Source organism: Cheilinus undulatus, linkage group 1 (genome assembly GCF_018320785.1).
Source record: "Cheilinus undulatus linkage group 1, ASM1832078v1, whole genome shotgun sequence".
Taxonomy (NCBI): domain Eukaryota; kingdom Metazoa; phylum Chordata; class Actinopteri; order Labriformes; family Labridae; genus Cheilinus; species Cheilinus undulatus.
In genome coordinates, this window is record NC_054865.1 from 3359218 (window position 1) to 3375576 (window position 16359).

Genomic DNA, 16359 nt, shown 5'->3' on the forward strand with positions numbered 1-16359 from the left:
CAAAGAAACAGCAGTCAGACAAAAAGGCTAACTATAACCAGAACTACAATGCTTCCTCATTCTCCAGTCTCATTTTGAAGGTAATGGTGATGCTGAACCATTAAGGTTACTAAAGGCCCATGAAACTGTTTTTACAAGGCCTGACCCTAACCCTTTGCATGATGGGAAATATTTACCTGATGTCTTTTCAATATACACATGAGGATGAAATCAGTAGACCCTGGTAAAAATGTCATTTTTAAAGACCCTGTCAAGTGAAAATAAATCAGTATTTTTTTGTACGGCAGGTCACTGTGTGATGAACCCCTAAATCAAATTTCAGTCAACTAAAAGGGCGTGTCTGTTGAATGAGCTAAAGCCACACCTACTCAGAAAAATAAGATCCTCTTAGATTTAAAAAATGTTACAGTCTGAATGTTGACCTTATAAGAATGCAGCTGCCTGGCTCTGTGCCAGAGAAGAGATAAAGTCTGTTTTCTGTCTCAGATCTCTGTTCTGATGCTTTAAATGATCCATAGACCACTGTGGCTTATAAATTTGGCAAATTTACCTTGCGATGAACGAAAAACAGCATTTAACTAAGTGTTAACTTTCAATAAAGGCAGTGACATCAGCTAACAACAGACTGGACTGAGATGAACTGCTCTGGGATTTTAGATTGTAGTTAGAGGGACGGGGCCATTCCCTACTGTGGGCTCATGACATCATCAGCCCACATATTGGCCCCGCCCACATTAAACTCAGCCAGGAAAGAGGTGAAAAACTTTCAAACAGCCTCAATCCAGAATTCAGTCACATGTAGATCTCAGTGTTTTCACATGTTTACAACAACCGGATTCCAACATTTCTAGAATTTTCAGGCACAAATTCTGGATTTCACTTTACAGGGTCTCTAAAGATCTCCCAAGTGCAACAGAGCAAGGAATTTTAACAAAGCTTTTTCTTACATCCTACTTTTATTTCAGATGCTAACATAATTTTACTTTGCACACAGAAATAAAAATTATTTCACAGAAACCAAAAACTACCAGCCCCCTGATGCTAATAGCCAGTAGTGTCTCCTTTAAGCTGGATAACAGCCTGTAGTCGTTTGTTGTAGTTTTCAGCAAGTCTCTAACATGTCTTCTGAGGAATCCCAGCCCATTCTTCTTTGGCGAATTTCTCAATCTCCTCCAGGTTTGATGATCTTCTGGCTGGTCTTCAGTTCACCCCACAGATTTTAATGGAATTCAAGTCAGGGCTTCGGTCAGGCCAGTCAGTATTCACTTTGGTCTTCTGGAGGCATGAGTGTTTTGGGTTGTTGTGTTGGATGGGAAAGTGATGACCCAGACCCAGTTTTGCTGCTGACTGCTTGAAGTTTTCCTCCAAAATCCAAACCCCACAGCATAATCCTCCAAACTGTCATGCTTCTCTGTGGGGGGTGGTTTTCTCTGGGTCATACGTCTCTCCCTTCTTTCTCCAAACATCACCAAAGAGCTCCAGTTTGGTCTTCTCTGTCCTCTTCTGGAGAAGTGGACTCTTTTTGGTCCATTCCTGTGCAGGGCTCTCGTGATGGTCTTCTTCTTCTTCTTCTCTAGAGTCTTGGCAGTTGTTCTGGGGTCTTTAGACACATCTCTCACTCATTTTCTTTCCAGCTCTCTTTGAATTTCTTAAAACTTCTCTCTCCAGGTCTTGACCCTTGGAAACGCTCTGATAACTTTGTAGATCCTTCTCTTGCTCTGTGAACATCAACAATTCTTTTTCTCAAACTGATTTTTGTTTTTGCTATGATGCTTTATCAAGCAACAGCTCAAACCCTTACTGAGGTCTTTATACTGTTGGAAGACAACCCTTCGTTTTCACTTGATTTGACCAGATCTGAGCATTACAAAGTTCATCATTGAACAACAAGGTCAGTTCCAAAGGGGGCTGATAATTTAGACCTTTGCAGTTTTTGGTTTTAATGACATCATTTTGTTTCTGTAGGCAAAGTAAAATCATCAAAGTAAAACTATGATGTTTTGAAAGCTGTGTTAAAAACCGTGCTCTTTTAACTGCACTTACTTAAATGAGCAAAAGGGAAATACTTGTGAGGACCAAATTGTCCCTCTGCTGTTCTGGCAGTACCAGAAATGTTGCAAGGCTCAGACTTCATCACTGTGGACTTTAGATCCATTGTGCATGTTTTAATTTGCCCCAGCTGTTTCTCAGTGCATTGTACTTCTGCAAGAATGCAACTCATTGTTGCACATTGAGACTATTTAATGCTAATGATACTAGTAATATTATTTAATGACAGTGAAGCCTCATTACAAAACTGTTGTGGGATCACAAGCCAAAATAGGTGAGTGATTAAACTTTTTCAATGCCATGTGTGTCAAAACTGCATTTATCAGTTCTGTTTTGCTACTCATACACAAAGAAATACCTAAGGTCCAAACAATGAAGCAAAAATGTGTGTGTTTATGCATCCAAATCTGCTGTGGTACTCAATGAACCTTGGCTGTCTGGTGTATTACAGTTTTATCAAACAACATTATTTAACAAATCTGTAGTCCATGTCCAGAGGGACAATGTGTTATTTTGTTAAAACAGTGAAGGCAAAAACAAAGCTGTTACACACAGGACTAACTTTGGCTAGACTCCAAGTGGCAAGACTCACAGAGGATCACAAACAATGAGGCAACTCAAATGAAACAATAATGTGCTGAATTAAAACACTAGTTCAGAAAAATGCATGAACAAGTAGCTCATTCAAGACCTTCTGGACGACTATTTTTTCAACAATGTAAAAGCTGACCACAAACTTAAGGCTTCTTCTCTTTTTCAAAGGTTAACAGAAATCATAACTGACTTATGGTTTTGGATCTTTTATCTTGTATTTTGACAAAAAACAAAATCTAGATTTGTGGGGTTACTTGGGATACCTACTGACTCTTAGAACATTTAGAACATCACTTCTCATAACTGATTAGGGCTGGGGTTGGGGTTACAATTAATTGTTTGAATTGAGAATCTTTTTTTGGGGTATCTTTAGTCAGAAAAATTAGAATTTCAAAAACCAAAATCTGTCCATGATGTTCCAAACTTGGCAGTACCATTATCTGTTATTAAGGCAGCCTGATGAGCACCACTGAAGTTTGAGCAGAGCTGGGGAGAAAACATTTGTGGGAACTGCGTGAGAAACAGACCTCAGGCAGGTACAGGTGTTCTGCATGAGTCTGGTTTGCTCAGGTTTTCCTGGGAAGTGTCACTTTGCCAACTCTTACTAAGTGCAGCTCTCAAGTGGGATTAAAGATTGGTCTGTTAATAATAAAACTTTTCAGTTTAGATCTGTCTTTAATAACATACTTTTTTACTGCTGTTATAGATATAAAGTTTGATTTATGATTTATTTATGGATTGATTAACATATTTATTGATAAATTTATCAATGTATTGTTTGACTGATTGATTGAGGTTCAGCTGCTAGACTGAAAGGAGGGACTAGGGAGTGAAATAAGAAGTGAGACATTTAACCTCAGTTAGACCAATCAGTGTCCCAGTTAAAGGCCTGGGTAAGCTTTAGCTTTGTAAACATCCACAAACAAGGACAACACAGTAGAATTTGTGACGTTTGTTTTGCGTAAACTAGGGACAAAACTATGATTTCTCCTGTTCTGTTTGAAGACAATCAGCCTGAGCTGTTTTAACCCCGTGCGATTCTAGGCCCAGGATGGCAGAGGACAGAGGCAGCGTGTGGGGCAGGAGGGAGTCTGCAGAAGACTCAGTGTCCATCTTCACTGTGGCAGTGGGACGATAACCTCCACATAGTTGATGGGGAAAAAGCCAGACTCGCCATTGATCATGCCCTCATACCAGTTCTCATCTATTTGGTTGGTGAGGATGATGATGTCACCCTCCTTAAAGCCCAGCTCGCCCTCATTCTCAGGTTCAAAGTCGTAGAGGGAGCGACAGCACGGCTGGTCCAACACACTGGACTCTGCATCACAGGGAGAGATCACAAAATGCATAAAGAACTGAGGCTCTGCAGGTTTATACTTGTGTTTGTTATCTAAACATACACACTATGGCAACAAATTACAAACAGGTCATTATTTTTGCAAAAATAAAGAGCAAATTTTTATATTTCAAGAGCACAACTTCTTATCTATGTGGGATTCATATTTTTATTCAAACTTTCCATTAGAATTCAGTTTGTCCTAGAAACTGTCTCCTCAAATCTACTGTGCTCATGCTCAAACCATTCTTCTCTCATTCAGTTTGCTTCTGTTTGCCTAGGAAACTACCACGCTGATTTTTCTATCTGCACAAATATGATAGTTTCTCTGTGTATGCTCAAAACTCCCTCTGCACGTGTAAAAACTTTCTTTTGAAAAGCTCAACATATTTCTGCAAGCAAATGTTGCCTGGAGAACAACACAGCAACAATGGGTAGTGCTAACATGATTGGTACCTAAATCCATTCCCTATTAACCTGACACGCCAGATGGATTTGTTTCACACATCCATCTGGGACAGCTTCAACAGGAAACATTTGAGAAAAGGCAGAGGATTTGAACAAAACTCGGAGTGTGATTGGATGAACGTTCTGTCCGTTAAATATCTATGGGCCAATAAGAGCAACAAAACACGTGACGTAGCAGCTATCAAGCTGCGCGTGTGCAGCTACCGAGGAATAACGCAAAACATGGCGACTATAGACATGTAAGTACTCGACTTTTGTCGTTTTTGAAAAGAAAACAACTCACTGCTGTTCTTTGTTCTTCTTTTAACGATGAAATGTTGTCAAATTCGGATAAAACTGGCGCTTTAACAGCATCCATAATCTCTTCCTCCATAACTGCACCAGCTCTTGCTGCTGCTTGTTTACATCACGACTCTGCTGTGCCTGAAAGTACTGCCTCTCATCGCTGATTGGTCCTGTCACTTTCTAACCGGGCCCAAACGGTTCAGATGGGAGCTTTGCAAGATGGATTCGGCAGTGAAAGACAAGGAAACGGGCGAATCCATCTGCTTTGCAAGGTCAATTCCCTATTGGTTGCTTCATAAAAAATCCAGGAGCAGAAATGAGTTTCCTCAGCACAGACAAAGTTTAGATTTTTCTGTGTACATGCAAAGGAAGTTTTGTATGCACATATATTCCACATTATAATGCAAATTGAATTTTGGTGTCATAAACATTCAGTGTTTTGTTTTTCAATGAAACTCATGGATGGTATTGTTTCTCAGGGCTCTTTGGATCACTGAAATCAATCTCAGACACCTGTGATCATTAGTTTGCCAGGTGAGCCCAATTAAAGGAAAACTACTTAAGAAGGAAGTTCAACAATATTAAACAGGTCAAAGGTTTCAGCAATATGGGAAAGAAAAAGGATCTCTCCACTGCTGAAAAGTGTAGTGCAATGCCTTGGACAAAGTATGAAAACATTAGATATTTCAGGAAAACTTAAGTGTGATCATCATACTGTGATGAAATTTGTGGCTGATTCAGAGCACAGACAACCCATCTAACCCATCCTCATTATGCAGATAAAGGCATAATGAGGAAGGTTTCTGCCCGGCAATTTCGTCAGATTAAGAGAGCAGCTGCCAAAATGCCATTACAGAGCAGCAAACAGGTATTTGAAGCTGCTGGTGCCTCTGGAGTCCCACCAAGAGGCTTGCAGTCGCGCACAAACCTACTATTCAGCCCCCCCCAACCAATGCTCACAAGCAGAAACAGTTGCAGTGGGCCCAGAAATACATGAAGACTCCTTTTCAAACAGTCTTGTTGACTGATGAGTGCCGTGCAACCCTGGATGGTCCAAATGGAGGAGTAGTGGATGGTTGGTGGATGGCCAACATGTCCCAACAAGGCTGTGACGTCAGTAAGGGGGGGGGGGGTCATGTTTTGGGCCAGAACCACAGGGAGAGAGCTGGTTGGCCCTGAAGGTGTGAAAATGATCTCTCTCTGACCACTTTCTTCCATGGTACAAAAAGAAGAACCATGCCTACCGTAGCAAAATTATCTTCATGCATGACAAGGAACAATTTCATGCTGCAAAGAATACCTCTGTGTCCTTGGTTGCTATGGGCATAAAAGGAGAGAAACTCATGGTGTGGACCCCATCCTCCCTGACCTCAACCCTGTTGAGAACCTTTGGAGCATCCTAAAGCTAAAGATCTATGAGGGTGGGAGGCAGTTCACGTCAAAACTGCAGCTCTGGGAGGATATTCTGACCTCCTGCAAAGAAATTCAAGCAGAAAGTCTCCAAAAACTCACAAGTTTAATGGATGCAAGAATAGTGTAGGTGATATCAAAGAAGGGCTCCTATGTTAATATGGAACTTGGCCTGTTGAAATGTTTTTGGTTGAAATAGCTTTGATTTCAGTAAATATGACCTTCTACTGCTGAAAATTTATCACATTACCATTTTCAGTTTTTTACAACCTATAAAATGTGTTGAAACTCTGTAGTGCATAATAATGTGGAACAGTGCGTTTGTTCAATAAAATTCTAATTATGCTCTAACTGTTGATGATTTGAAAATTATACTGACTGCCATTTGCAAGTCATTTAGGAAAATCTGAGAAAAATATAATTTGCAAAATAACTTGAAACGTGGTGTAGAAAAATCTGATAATTTTACAAACAAGCAGAAGCAACCTCAATGAGTGGCTGGAATTTGAGCAACTCTTTGCTTGCAGACATTAAGAGCACAAACAGGGAACATCTAACCACAAGGAGGCAGTTTCAATCACAGTTAGGTTTGAAGGGAAAGTCTAAAGAAAACTCTAGACCTAAAATGAGTAAGTCATGCTCGCAAATGTTTAAGAGCACTCTTGGGTTTTGCAACAATAATGACTCCATAAACAGGCTTCTGCACTGCTGGATTTTAGTTTAAATATTAGAACTTGTGGGAGGTTTGGAGTCTTTAATATAGGAAAATGTTGGGAAAATCTTGCTTATCTTGTTATTAGTCTGTACAGGCAGAGATGATAACTTGAAAACAATCATGCATACAACAACACTGACATGTTGATTAGGTCTTGTGATGCCACTTCTTTGATTCTGACACCACTGTTATATAATCCTGGAAATAATGGGGATGAAAAAAAACAGACAAATAACATCATCCCTCACCTGCAGCACAATTACTGCTTACAATGTTGTCCATTTTGCTGCTTCAGTGCAGTATTATTTTTCATTCTATAATGAAAGTACTGCCTAGAAGAAGAAGAACATCTAGTTGACTGCATTTATCTTTCCCATTATCAGCTTACATTACAGCTGCAGCACGTGTCTGCTCTGCACCTTCATATCAGCTGTTGTGTGCTGGATGAGCCTCCCTGCTGTCACAGCCCTGTCTTTCTTCATAACTTTACCTCAGTAAATATCTATACAAATGACCTGAGGCCTTTACGACGAAGCTGGTTATCAACTCGGTAAGTGCACCCAGGATTTTCCAATCTGGATCAGTGCGCGCTCCCATAAAAGGGCTGGTGTTTGCAGCATCTGACCAATCGCAAACATGGAGACACCCTGCAGAGCAGCGTATTTCTCAATGGAGGAACAGACAATCATTCTTAAAAAATCATCCAGGCCAGAAGCAACACTGTCGCCGCAGCAAAAGCCAGGAAGGAATGCTGGCAGAAAATTGCCGACTCTGTTAATGCGTAAATTCGTCAGATTATACAATATTAATTCATGGGACAAGATAAACGGACAGCACTCTGATCACTTAGTTTCATTTTATTATGGCACAGATGTTTGGAGCAGAGCTTCCTCAGCCAATTTTCTGTTGTAATATTAATTCCACACCGTGACGGCACAAGATCGTGCGTTCCATTAATCTATGTTTCTGCAGTTATGCCTTGTGTGACCATTATTATTAACCCCATTATTTCAGATGCAACCCTAGTGGAGAAAAAAGGACTTGGGAACAAGTGAAGATCAAATATAAAAACATACATCAAAGTGGCGAGTGACAAGGCTTTATTTCTCCACACTGTCTCTGTTGTATGGATGAAGTCACCAAATTTATCTGTCATCTATCCCTAAATACTCTTTCTCTCCTAAGCGCTCTTCTCATAATCCGTGCACCAACGTCTACAGGATCTTCTATGAATGGGCAAGCCATTTTCCAAGAGGACTGATTGGTCAGGAGGCAGTACTTTTATACTCTCTGAGCTCATATCCAGAACATAACCTGAGCAGGTTAGCCATTCAGCATAAGTTACCGCAGTGATTTATCCCGGTAAGAAGTGAACCAGGGTCGTCATACAGTAAATCCGGGGTTAATCCTGAAGCAATCTCAATAAGAGAAAATCCAGCTATGTCGTACAGGCCTCTGGTTCACTGTACAACTGGGCCAGAAAAAAAATTCAGAAGAAAAGACATTTTCGACTGGATGCATGGCAGTAACATGAAGCCCCCTTGTCATGACTGACAGAACTAGAGCTTGTTTCATATCGCTGGAACAGGCAGAAACCTTGTATCTCCAAATCACCACTTTTCAGGGAATGAAACAACACTTTTTTTTTGTTTTAAATAATTCAAAACTGAATAATAATAGTCTGCATCTTTTTGACACTTTTGATTGCTTTAAAATTTGGTAAAACCAACTGACAGATGTAAAGGGTGAGCGAAAAAAGGAGCACCCTCCAAACAGTAAACTTCTCAAGGTGCATGACAAAAAAGACCTGACACTGGCCTGACGCCAGTGATATGATCTAATACAAACCTGCAAACACATGCTGATGAATGGTCATGTGATATTTTCATGATTATCCATTGTTTCCATCATGTCATTACATATGAGCATGAATGTGAAATGGAACTGATGCAGTCTTTGAGAGGAGATCAGTTTTACACCCTTTAAAAGTTAAAACTAAATAATATGTTGTCTTAAAAGCATCTAAAAGTTCTGCAAATACTGATGTTATGATTTTAAAAGAATTTCAGAAACTGATGCCAAAATGGTTTTGAACAGCTTGACTTGTTTACCATAAAAAGCTGACATCCTCATTTCAGGGAAAATGTTTTTGAGGTTTACTGTGCATTCATCAGCAAAGTCACTGTTGTTTATTTTTCTGTTGCTTTAATATGAAATGAATGCAGAGTGGCTGTGCATTACTCACGGTGAATATTTCCGTTGGTAGTGGGGCTCTCAGACCATGACAGTGGGATGGACGTTATATGATCATCTGGGTGAAATGTAAAGACAGGTGGAGATGTTTTGAGTACATGATGGGATGATGATTCCTCAGTATGCCCCTGCCATGTGTCTGATTTTTTCCTGATTTTTTTTTTTTATTCCTGCAGTGTTTCATCAGGTAAACATCTAAATGCAAGCGTCCTGTATAGATATTCCTGTTTTTGTTGAATATTTATCACACTTAAATGTTTCGGATCATCAAACCAATTTTAAAATCTCACAAAGACAACCAAGTAAATACAAAACCCAGTTTCTAAATGATGAATTTATTTATTTAGGGAAAAAAATCCAAAAACTATCAGGACTTGTGTAAAAAAAGCAATTGCCCCCCTTGTTAAATCATGAGTTAACTGTGATTAACCATAGTTCTTGGAAAGCTGAGTTCAATTTCACTGGCCACACCCAGGCCTGATTATCTCCAGATTTGTTGAATAAAGAAATCTCTTAAATAGAAGCTGTCAGACAAAGTGAAGTAGGCTACAAGATCTCAGAAAGAAACACATCATGCCACCATCCAAAGAAATTCAAGAACAAATGAGAAACAAAGTGATTGAAATTTATCAGTCTGGAAAAGGTTACAAAGATATTTCCAAGGCTTTGGGACTCCAGCAAACCACTGTCAGAGCCATTATCCACAAATGGAGAAAACTGGGAACAGTGGTGAACCTTCCAAGGAGTGGTCGGCCAACCAAAATAACCCCAAGAGTGCAACAACGACTCATCCAGGAGGTCCCAAAAGAAGAAGAAGAAGAAAGACCTGCAGGCCTAACTGGCCTCATTTAAGGTCAGAGTTCATGACTCAACCATAAGAAAGACACTGGGCAAAAACGGCATCATGGGAGAGTTCCAAGGCCAAAATCACTACTGACAAAAAATAACACAAAGGCTCGTCTCACATTTGACTAAAAACATCCTGATGATTCCCAAGACTTCAGGAGAAATATTCTGTGGACTGACGAGACAAAAGTTGAACTTTCTGGAAGGTGTGCGGCCCATTACATCTGGAGTAAAAATAACATAGCATTTGATGAAAAGAACATCATGCCAACAGTCAAACATGGTGGTGGCAGTGTGATGCTCTGGGGCTGCTTTGCTGCTTCAGGACCTGGACCACTTGCTGTGATTGATGGAACCATGAATTCTGCTGTCTATCAGAAAATCCTGAAGGCAAATGCGTTCTTGCGTTATACAGCAGGACAATGACCTGAAAACTTCCAGCAAGTCCACCTCTGAATGGCTCAAAATAAACAAAATTAAGGTTATGGAGTGGCCAAGTCAAAGTCCGGACTTAAATCCAGTTGAGATGCTGTGGTGTGACCTTCAGGAGGCAATTACTTTTTCACATAGGGCCAGATAGGTTTGGATTTTTTTCCCCCTTAATAAATAAAATCATCATTTTGAAACAGCTTTTTTGTATTTACTCGGGTTGTCTTTGTGAGATATTAAAATTGGTTTGATGATCTGAAACATTTAAGTGTGATAAATATGCAAAAACATCAGGAATCAGAAAGGGGGCAAATACTTTTTCACAGCACTGTACAATTTGTGCCAGGGACATAAACTCTTTTGCCACATCGTCAATGAAGAAAGAATTCATCAAACTTCCAAATAAAGCAGCACAACAGCAATCGATCCATCCCTGATCACACAGGTCCACACACAGGACTCATCAGTGTGCTCTGGACATGTCAGACTACATAATGTCAGTTTTAACTGTCATCCTGCAAAAATGTTCTCCTGAAAAAGTCTACAGATAGAAATAATGTTGTGTTATCATTGAAGCCTCCAGATCCTTTTCACCAGGGTCATATGGAAAGGACTTAAATAAGCCATTAAAAAAGTTCAACCCACATGCAGCGCAATCAGATTTTACTTTATATATTTAAAACAATATTAACAGGAAGTTGTATGGGACCTTTTTCAAGTAATTTTGCAATCCAAATCTTTGCCAGCTGGACCATGACCTTGTCTCCTCTTTTGTTTGTGCTTGCAACAGAGCAATGGCTGATCACCATTACAACTAATCTAAACATTACAGACTCTACCCATTACTACTACATTGCTCTAAACAATATTGAGAATAAAACTGGACTATTTGGGAATAGTATTATTTTGTTTATTTACCATCTAAGTAATCTTATGGATACTTTAGAAACCTATCAGGTTATAAAATGAACACATAAAATCAATGATCCTTTTTTTAAGCAGTTTTATTGATAACATAATATCTGCAAACTATGATTCAGAAACTGAGTCTCTGTGAGAATCAATCAATATTAGGTAAACATGACAGATGTCCGTGACAGGTTCTATAAATATTCTTAAAATCCTCCTTCTTATTTCTTTGCAAAAATGAAAAATATGTTTTTCAAGTTTATCTGGAGTAGTAGACAGGCTAGACTTTGCCATTGTTATATTTTATGAGAGGTCTGAGGCTTCTGAATCTACAATGGTATTATTGGGCTGCCTAACTCTCTACTACCCCCTGCTGTCCTGAGTAAGTACTGAAAGATTTAATGCATTGACATAATATTTGTCCTCTTCTACACTGACAGAACTTCAGAAACATACACAGAATCCCTTTGTTAAAAAACCTATACAGGTGTGACCAAAAACAGAAGTGAAACACCAAACTGATCCCTCATAGGAAACAACTTCTTTACACCTACTCTTTATACCTTGTAAGAGGGATATGAGTTTCAAAATCTGGGTGGATAAATGTTCATGTGTAATTGCAGATCTATTTAACCGTAGCATCTTTAAGGACCTCAGACAGAAAGATAACATTCAGCAAAAATGTTTCTTTAAATTTCTACAAGTCAGAAGCATTACATCCAAAACTCACAAGACTTTATCCCTACCTAATCTTGCCTCTGCGGAAGAAAGCAGTAAAATTCCTTTCTAAGAGGGGTCTAGAACTTTGCTTTTATAAGAGAAAGGTCTCGAGCCTCATCAGAGAATTAAGACTGGCATGGTGGGAAGATTTAAACAGTTTAATCACAGTTGGGGAATCTGTTTAAAAAGTCAAACACAATCCATAAAGATCAATTTTAACTTAATACAATTTAAGTGAAGGGCATACATAACACCAGTCTTATTTATTAGATTTGATCACAATATCCCAGATATTTATGTTAAATGTGGAATGAAAGGCATTCTGTTTCATTGCCAACATAAGAATTCAGTTACATTCAATTTGCCCTGAGCTCTTACAGGCTTCGGGGAAAAACAGACAGCTTTTTTCTGCAAACATTTAAAAATTCGTATTCTAGATGACTGTTCTCATAGAGCGAAAATCATTTCAAAGATTTTTCACAGTTGACTCTGGACGTCATTGCTCTGTTTGCAACCTTGCTTTGCCTTTGTGAAGAACACACTTTTCTCTGCTGCGCAGGTTTAGTTTCTTGTCAGATTTCTAACCAAATGTTAAACTCGCTAATGTTAGCTAGTTTGACCTCCACTGGTAAATAGTGAGGGTTTAACCAGTTTCTTACTTGTTACATCTTTTAAAATGTCAAAATTTAAAAAATTTGTTGATGTAGTCATGATGCACGTTTCTGCACAGACAGAAAAATGATTTATCAGGAAACTGATGATAAGGAACCGAGGTTGACAGATAAATGCAGTATTACAGGATACCTACTTTTTCCATTGATTGTGCAGTTGATCTGGATATCTGTAGGGGGTAACAGAAAAATATTAGACTCTTGAGCTTTAAATGCATGTTTAAGCTTTGAGCTAACAGAAAATAACTTCACTACAGGACAGAAATGAAGCAATAATGGGAACAGATATGTGAGATCTGTACCTGTTGATTTAAGTGAGGAGCTGTAGGACAGGCCATTGTGCTGACTGTTGTCCAAAGTCTCGATCCTGCTTCTGATGGATTTTAGTTTAAACTCTCTCTTGGGCCGGCTGCTGGCTGTAGATATCCTGGGATAAGGAGCAGGTAGAGTGGAAAAAAAGATTGACACTTCACTGACTTAGCTCATGAAAAGTAAAAATATGGCCAGGGTGGCGCTGGGGTAAAAATGAAAGGTTGGTCCTTATCCTTCCTTGGTTTGGTAGCATATATGTGACCAAAGCTGGTAAAAACTCCTGCAAGTCGTCCGAGGTCATTTTTGAGTTTTTTACACATTGTGAAAGCCTAGATTCCAAGCTTTCAAATGGTCTATCATACACCTTAATCTGAGCATATTTTACAAAGATATGCTCATTTGAATGTTAACTTCTAGTTTCTGTTTGCTCTGAGAAAACCAGGCTCAAAGTTTCAGGACTTCTCCTACCTTCAGGCAGGCCAGGTAACGGGTGTGAACAACAGGGCCACATTTACATAAAGTCCACCCAAACTAAGCTTCTGAATGGGACTGGTGACGCTCATCAAAACATTCCCATAGGAAATCCGCCCTCATCAAACTTTCACTGTTGAGTGATCCTGAAGTCATCCCAAGTCTGTTGATAATTCTTGCTGCTTCTTCATCGTCTCTTCTACTTTTCTTCACTGCAGGGTGCATCTTGAGGGCTTGATGATAAAGGTGATAACTAGAAACAGCTGTAGTTACGTGCCGACAGGGGTTGGAGTTTAAGCCATGCGGTGTTTGTTATTGTCCATCTCAATGGGCGAAACTGGGGACAATGGCAGGCTGAGTGGCCAATTATCACCCAGCAGATTTGCTTTCCCCTCCCCTCAATATCCCCGCAAAAACTACGAAAAGAGGGCATTTTTAAAGACAAATTTAATGCTTTTAAATATCAAATTTGTGTTACTTTTTTCATCGAATATGTAGTTTAAATGTCGGACTTGCATAAAATGAGAAAAAACGACAAATGATCATTTTGAAGAAAACAACTTTGTATCCAATTTTTCTCAACCACCGGAATGCCGACTTGCAGGAATTTTATCTGGCTTTAGTCACATATACGCAGAGAAATCACAGCAATACACGAGGCTATGAGCTGCATTCTTATTAGGTCAACATTCAGATTGTAACATTTTTTAAATCTCAGAGGACTGTGTTTCTCCTAAGTGGGCATGGCTTCAGTTTATTCAACAGACATGCCCACACCATCCTGGAGCAGACTACTGCCTCATTTTTCATGATTTTGAAGATTAATTTTGTAAACTTAGAGAGGTTTTAGTTGACTGAAATTTGATTTAGGGGTTCATCACACAGTGACCTGTCATACAATAAACCGAAATACAGATTTATTTTCACTTTAAAGGGTCTTTAATGCGCAGGGTTGGAATAACCATTCTTCAGCTTTTGACCCGTTTCAGTTTTTAAAAAAATATTTCACCAACAAAAGAAGTTTTTTTTCGCTTCTCTCAAAACTTTAAAACTCACAAATATCCTTCCACTTTCATAAAAGACTTTTTGGATAATAATTAGAATCTTCAGATTCAAGCTCACCATTTTAACACACATTATGTTGATATAGCATTTGGATTCATCTGTTTCCATTAAATAAATAATTTCTTTGTGATCAGCTGCTCGAGTCACTATTTCAAAGATAAACTTTTCTTGCACTGTGATGAGCTTCATCATCAGAGTCATTGTATCAAGTGGATAACCTCTACAGATCATTTTAGGTCACCAACCTAACCTTTCAAAAAAGGGGTATGAATAAATACGCTTGTAAGAGCTGATCATGTAAAAAACACAAATAATGCACCAATTAGGTGATGAGACACCCAGGCCCAGGAGGAGGAGGGTGTTCATGAACACTTGTAGTCTTAAATTAAAGTTAAACTATTGCAAGAGTGCTTTTATTACGGATAATAATATAATAATAATGCTTCATAATATAACAACAGATGTGAAATGTAATGGCACCATTTTGTTACATTATCAACCAGTTATCACATTTTGAGTTTTTGTTACATTTTTGTGTTAAATTATGCATCTATATAATCAGCTCTTTCAATGCTGACCCACTGTAAATTAATCTCTATGTCTGTGTGACTTCAGATACATGACAAGTAATAACACAAAATAAATCTGAGAAAAAATAAATCCAACTTGCTTGAATCTGTACAATGAAAACACAAGTTTTGGAAATAAATGTTCATAGATAATGTCATAGAATTCCCAGGCAAACACTTTTTCAAACACCTTCAGCTCTGACATTTTATAAAGTCCAGACCAAAGCATAGTTTAGAGCAGTGGTTCTCAACAGGTGGGTCGGGATCCAAAAGTGGGTCACAGAGAAGTCTTCGGTGACTAGGAGTCTAGAAAAAAAAATGGTGTCAAAAGTTCTGAAGTCCTTATTGGACATGCAGACACCTTTTATTATACCCTGTTTTACTGTAAAATTTGGTTAATTTAAATGTTTGATCAATATTTCAACTAATTTATCTGTTCTTGCAATAAATGGCTGCTTTTCCATGATAAGGAAGTCATTTCACATGCGTTGTTGAAAATTGTTTGGAAACTTGGGTCACTATCTGTTGTAAGACAGACTGATGGGTCCCGAGGCTGGACCAGTTGAAAACCACTGGTTTAGAGCCTCTCCTTTAGAGAACAGAGCTTTAGAAAATCTGGAGTCACTCAGGTCTACTGTATAATGTGCTTGTGTGCAATAGCAAAGAATAACATTTGACTGCATAAAGAAAGGATTTATAGGTGAACATAACAGTGGGGGAATGGTCAGAGGCATGTTCTTCCAGTCAAACTCAAACAGTCAATACACAATTCAAATGTGGGAAGAACAAAAAGACAACTTAAAGAAAGAATCGCTGAACATAAGTACGCTATCCGGATTGGAAATTAAGTCTATCCCATGGCCAAACATTACAAACAGCACCATGGATTCAATCCAGATTCTCTAAAAGCCATTGGTATGGAGGCCATAGGCATGTCCAAAAGAGGAGGAGATAAACTGAAGAAACCAGAGACTTATTGGAATTTCAAGCTAAAGGCTACAACAAGTCCAGGACTAAATGAGGAGCTGGACTACACCCTGTATCTGTATGTCACGTTTTCCCCCTCACTAGATATGAAGATTAGCAAAAGCATGGGAGAGCTCTGTGGGATCATTATCTTTTATGTTCTTTCTCATGTTTTTTTACTTTTTTCTTTTCCTTTATGATCATGTTTATTGTTTTTGGTATCTATTCTTTGGAACTGCCAATTATGTAACAGTTGTTCTTGCTCTGAGCTTTGTTGGAGTGCACCAATTA

At 38.8% G+C, this 16359-nt stretch overlaps 1 protein-coding gene across 2 annotated transcripts in view; it reads right to left on the minus strand.

Moving 5' to 3' along the window:
- Window positions 1–537: 537 nt before the first annotated feature.
- The window catches only part of sh3gl3a (SH3-domain GRB2-like 3a), a 77055-nt gene continuing 61233 nt past the window's right edge, over window positions 538–16359 (minus strand). Inside the window, exons 8-11 of one of the 2 annotated variants that reach the window (XM_041792736.1) lie at window positions 12988–13112; window positions 12823–12855; window positions 9103–9168; window positions 538–3961 (exon numbers count right to left, since the gene is read on the minus strand). In XM_041792736.1, the coding sequence (XP_041648670.1) occupies window positions 3759–3961; window positions 9103–9168; window positions 12823–12855; window positions 12988–13112 (427 nt within the window). In that variant the 3' untranslated portion in view covers window positions 538–3758. The remainder of the gene's footprint in view (window positions 3962–9102; window positions 9169–12822; window positions 12856–12987; window positions 13113–16359) is intronic. The other variant, XM_041792744.1, reaches the window with a different exon arrangement.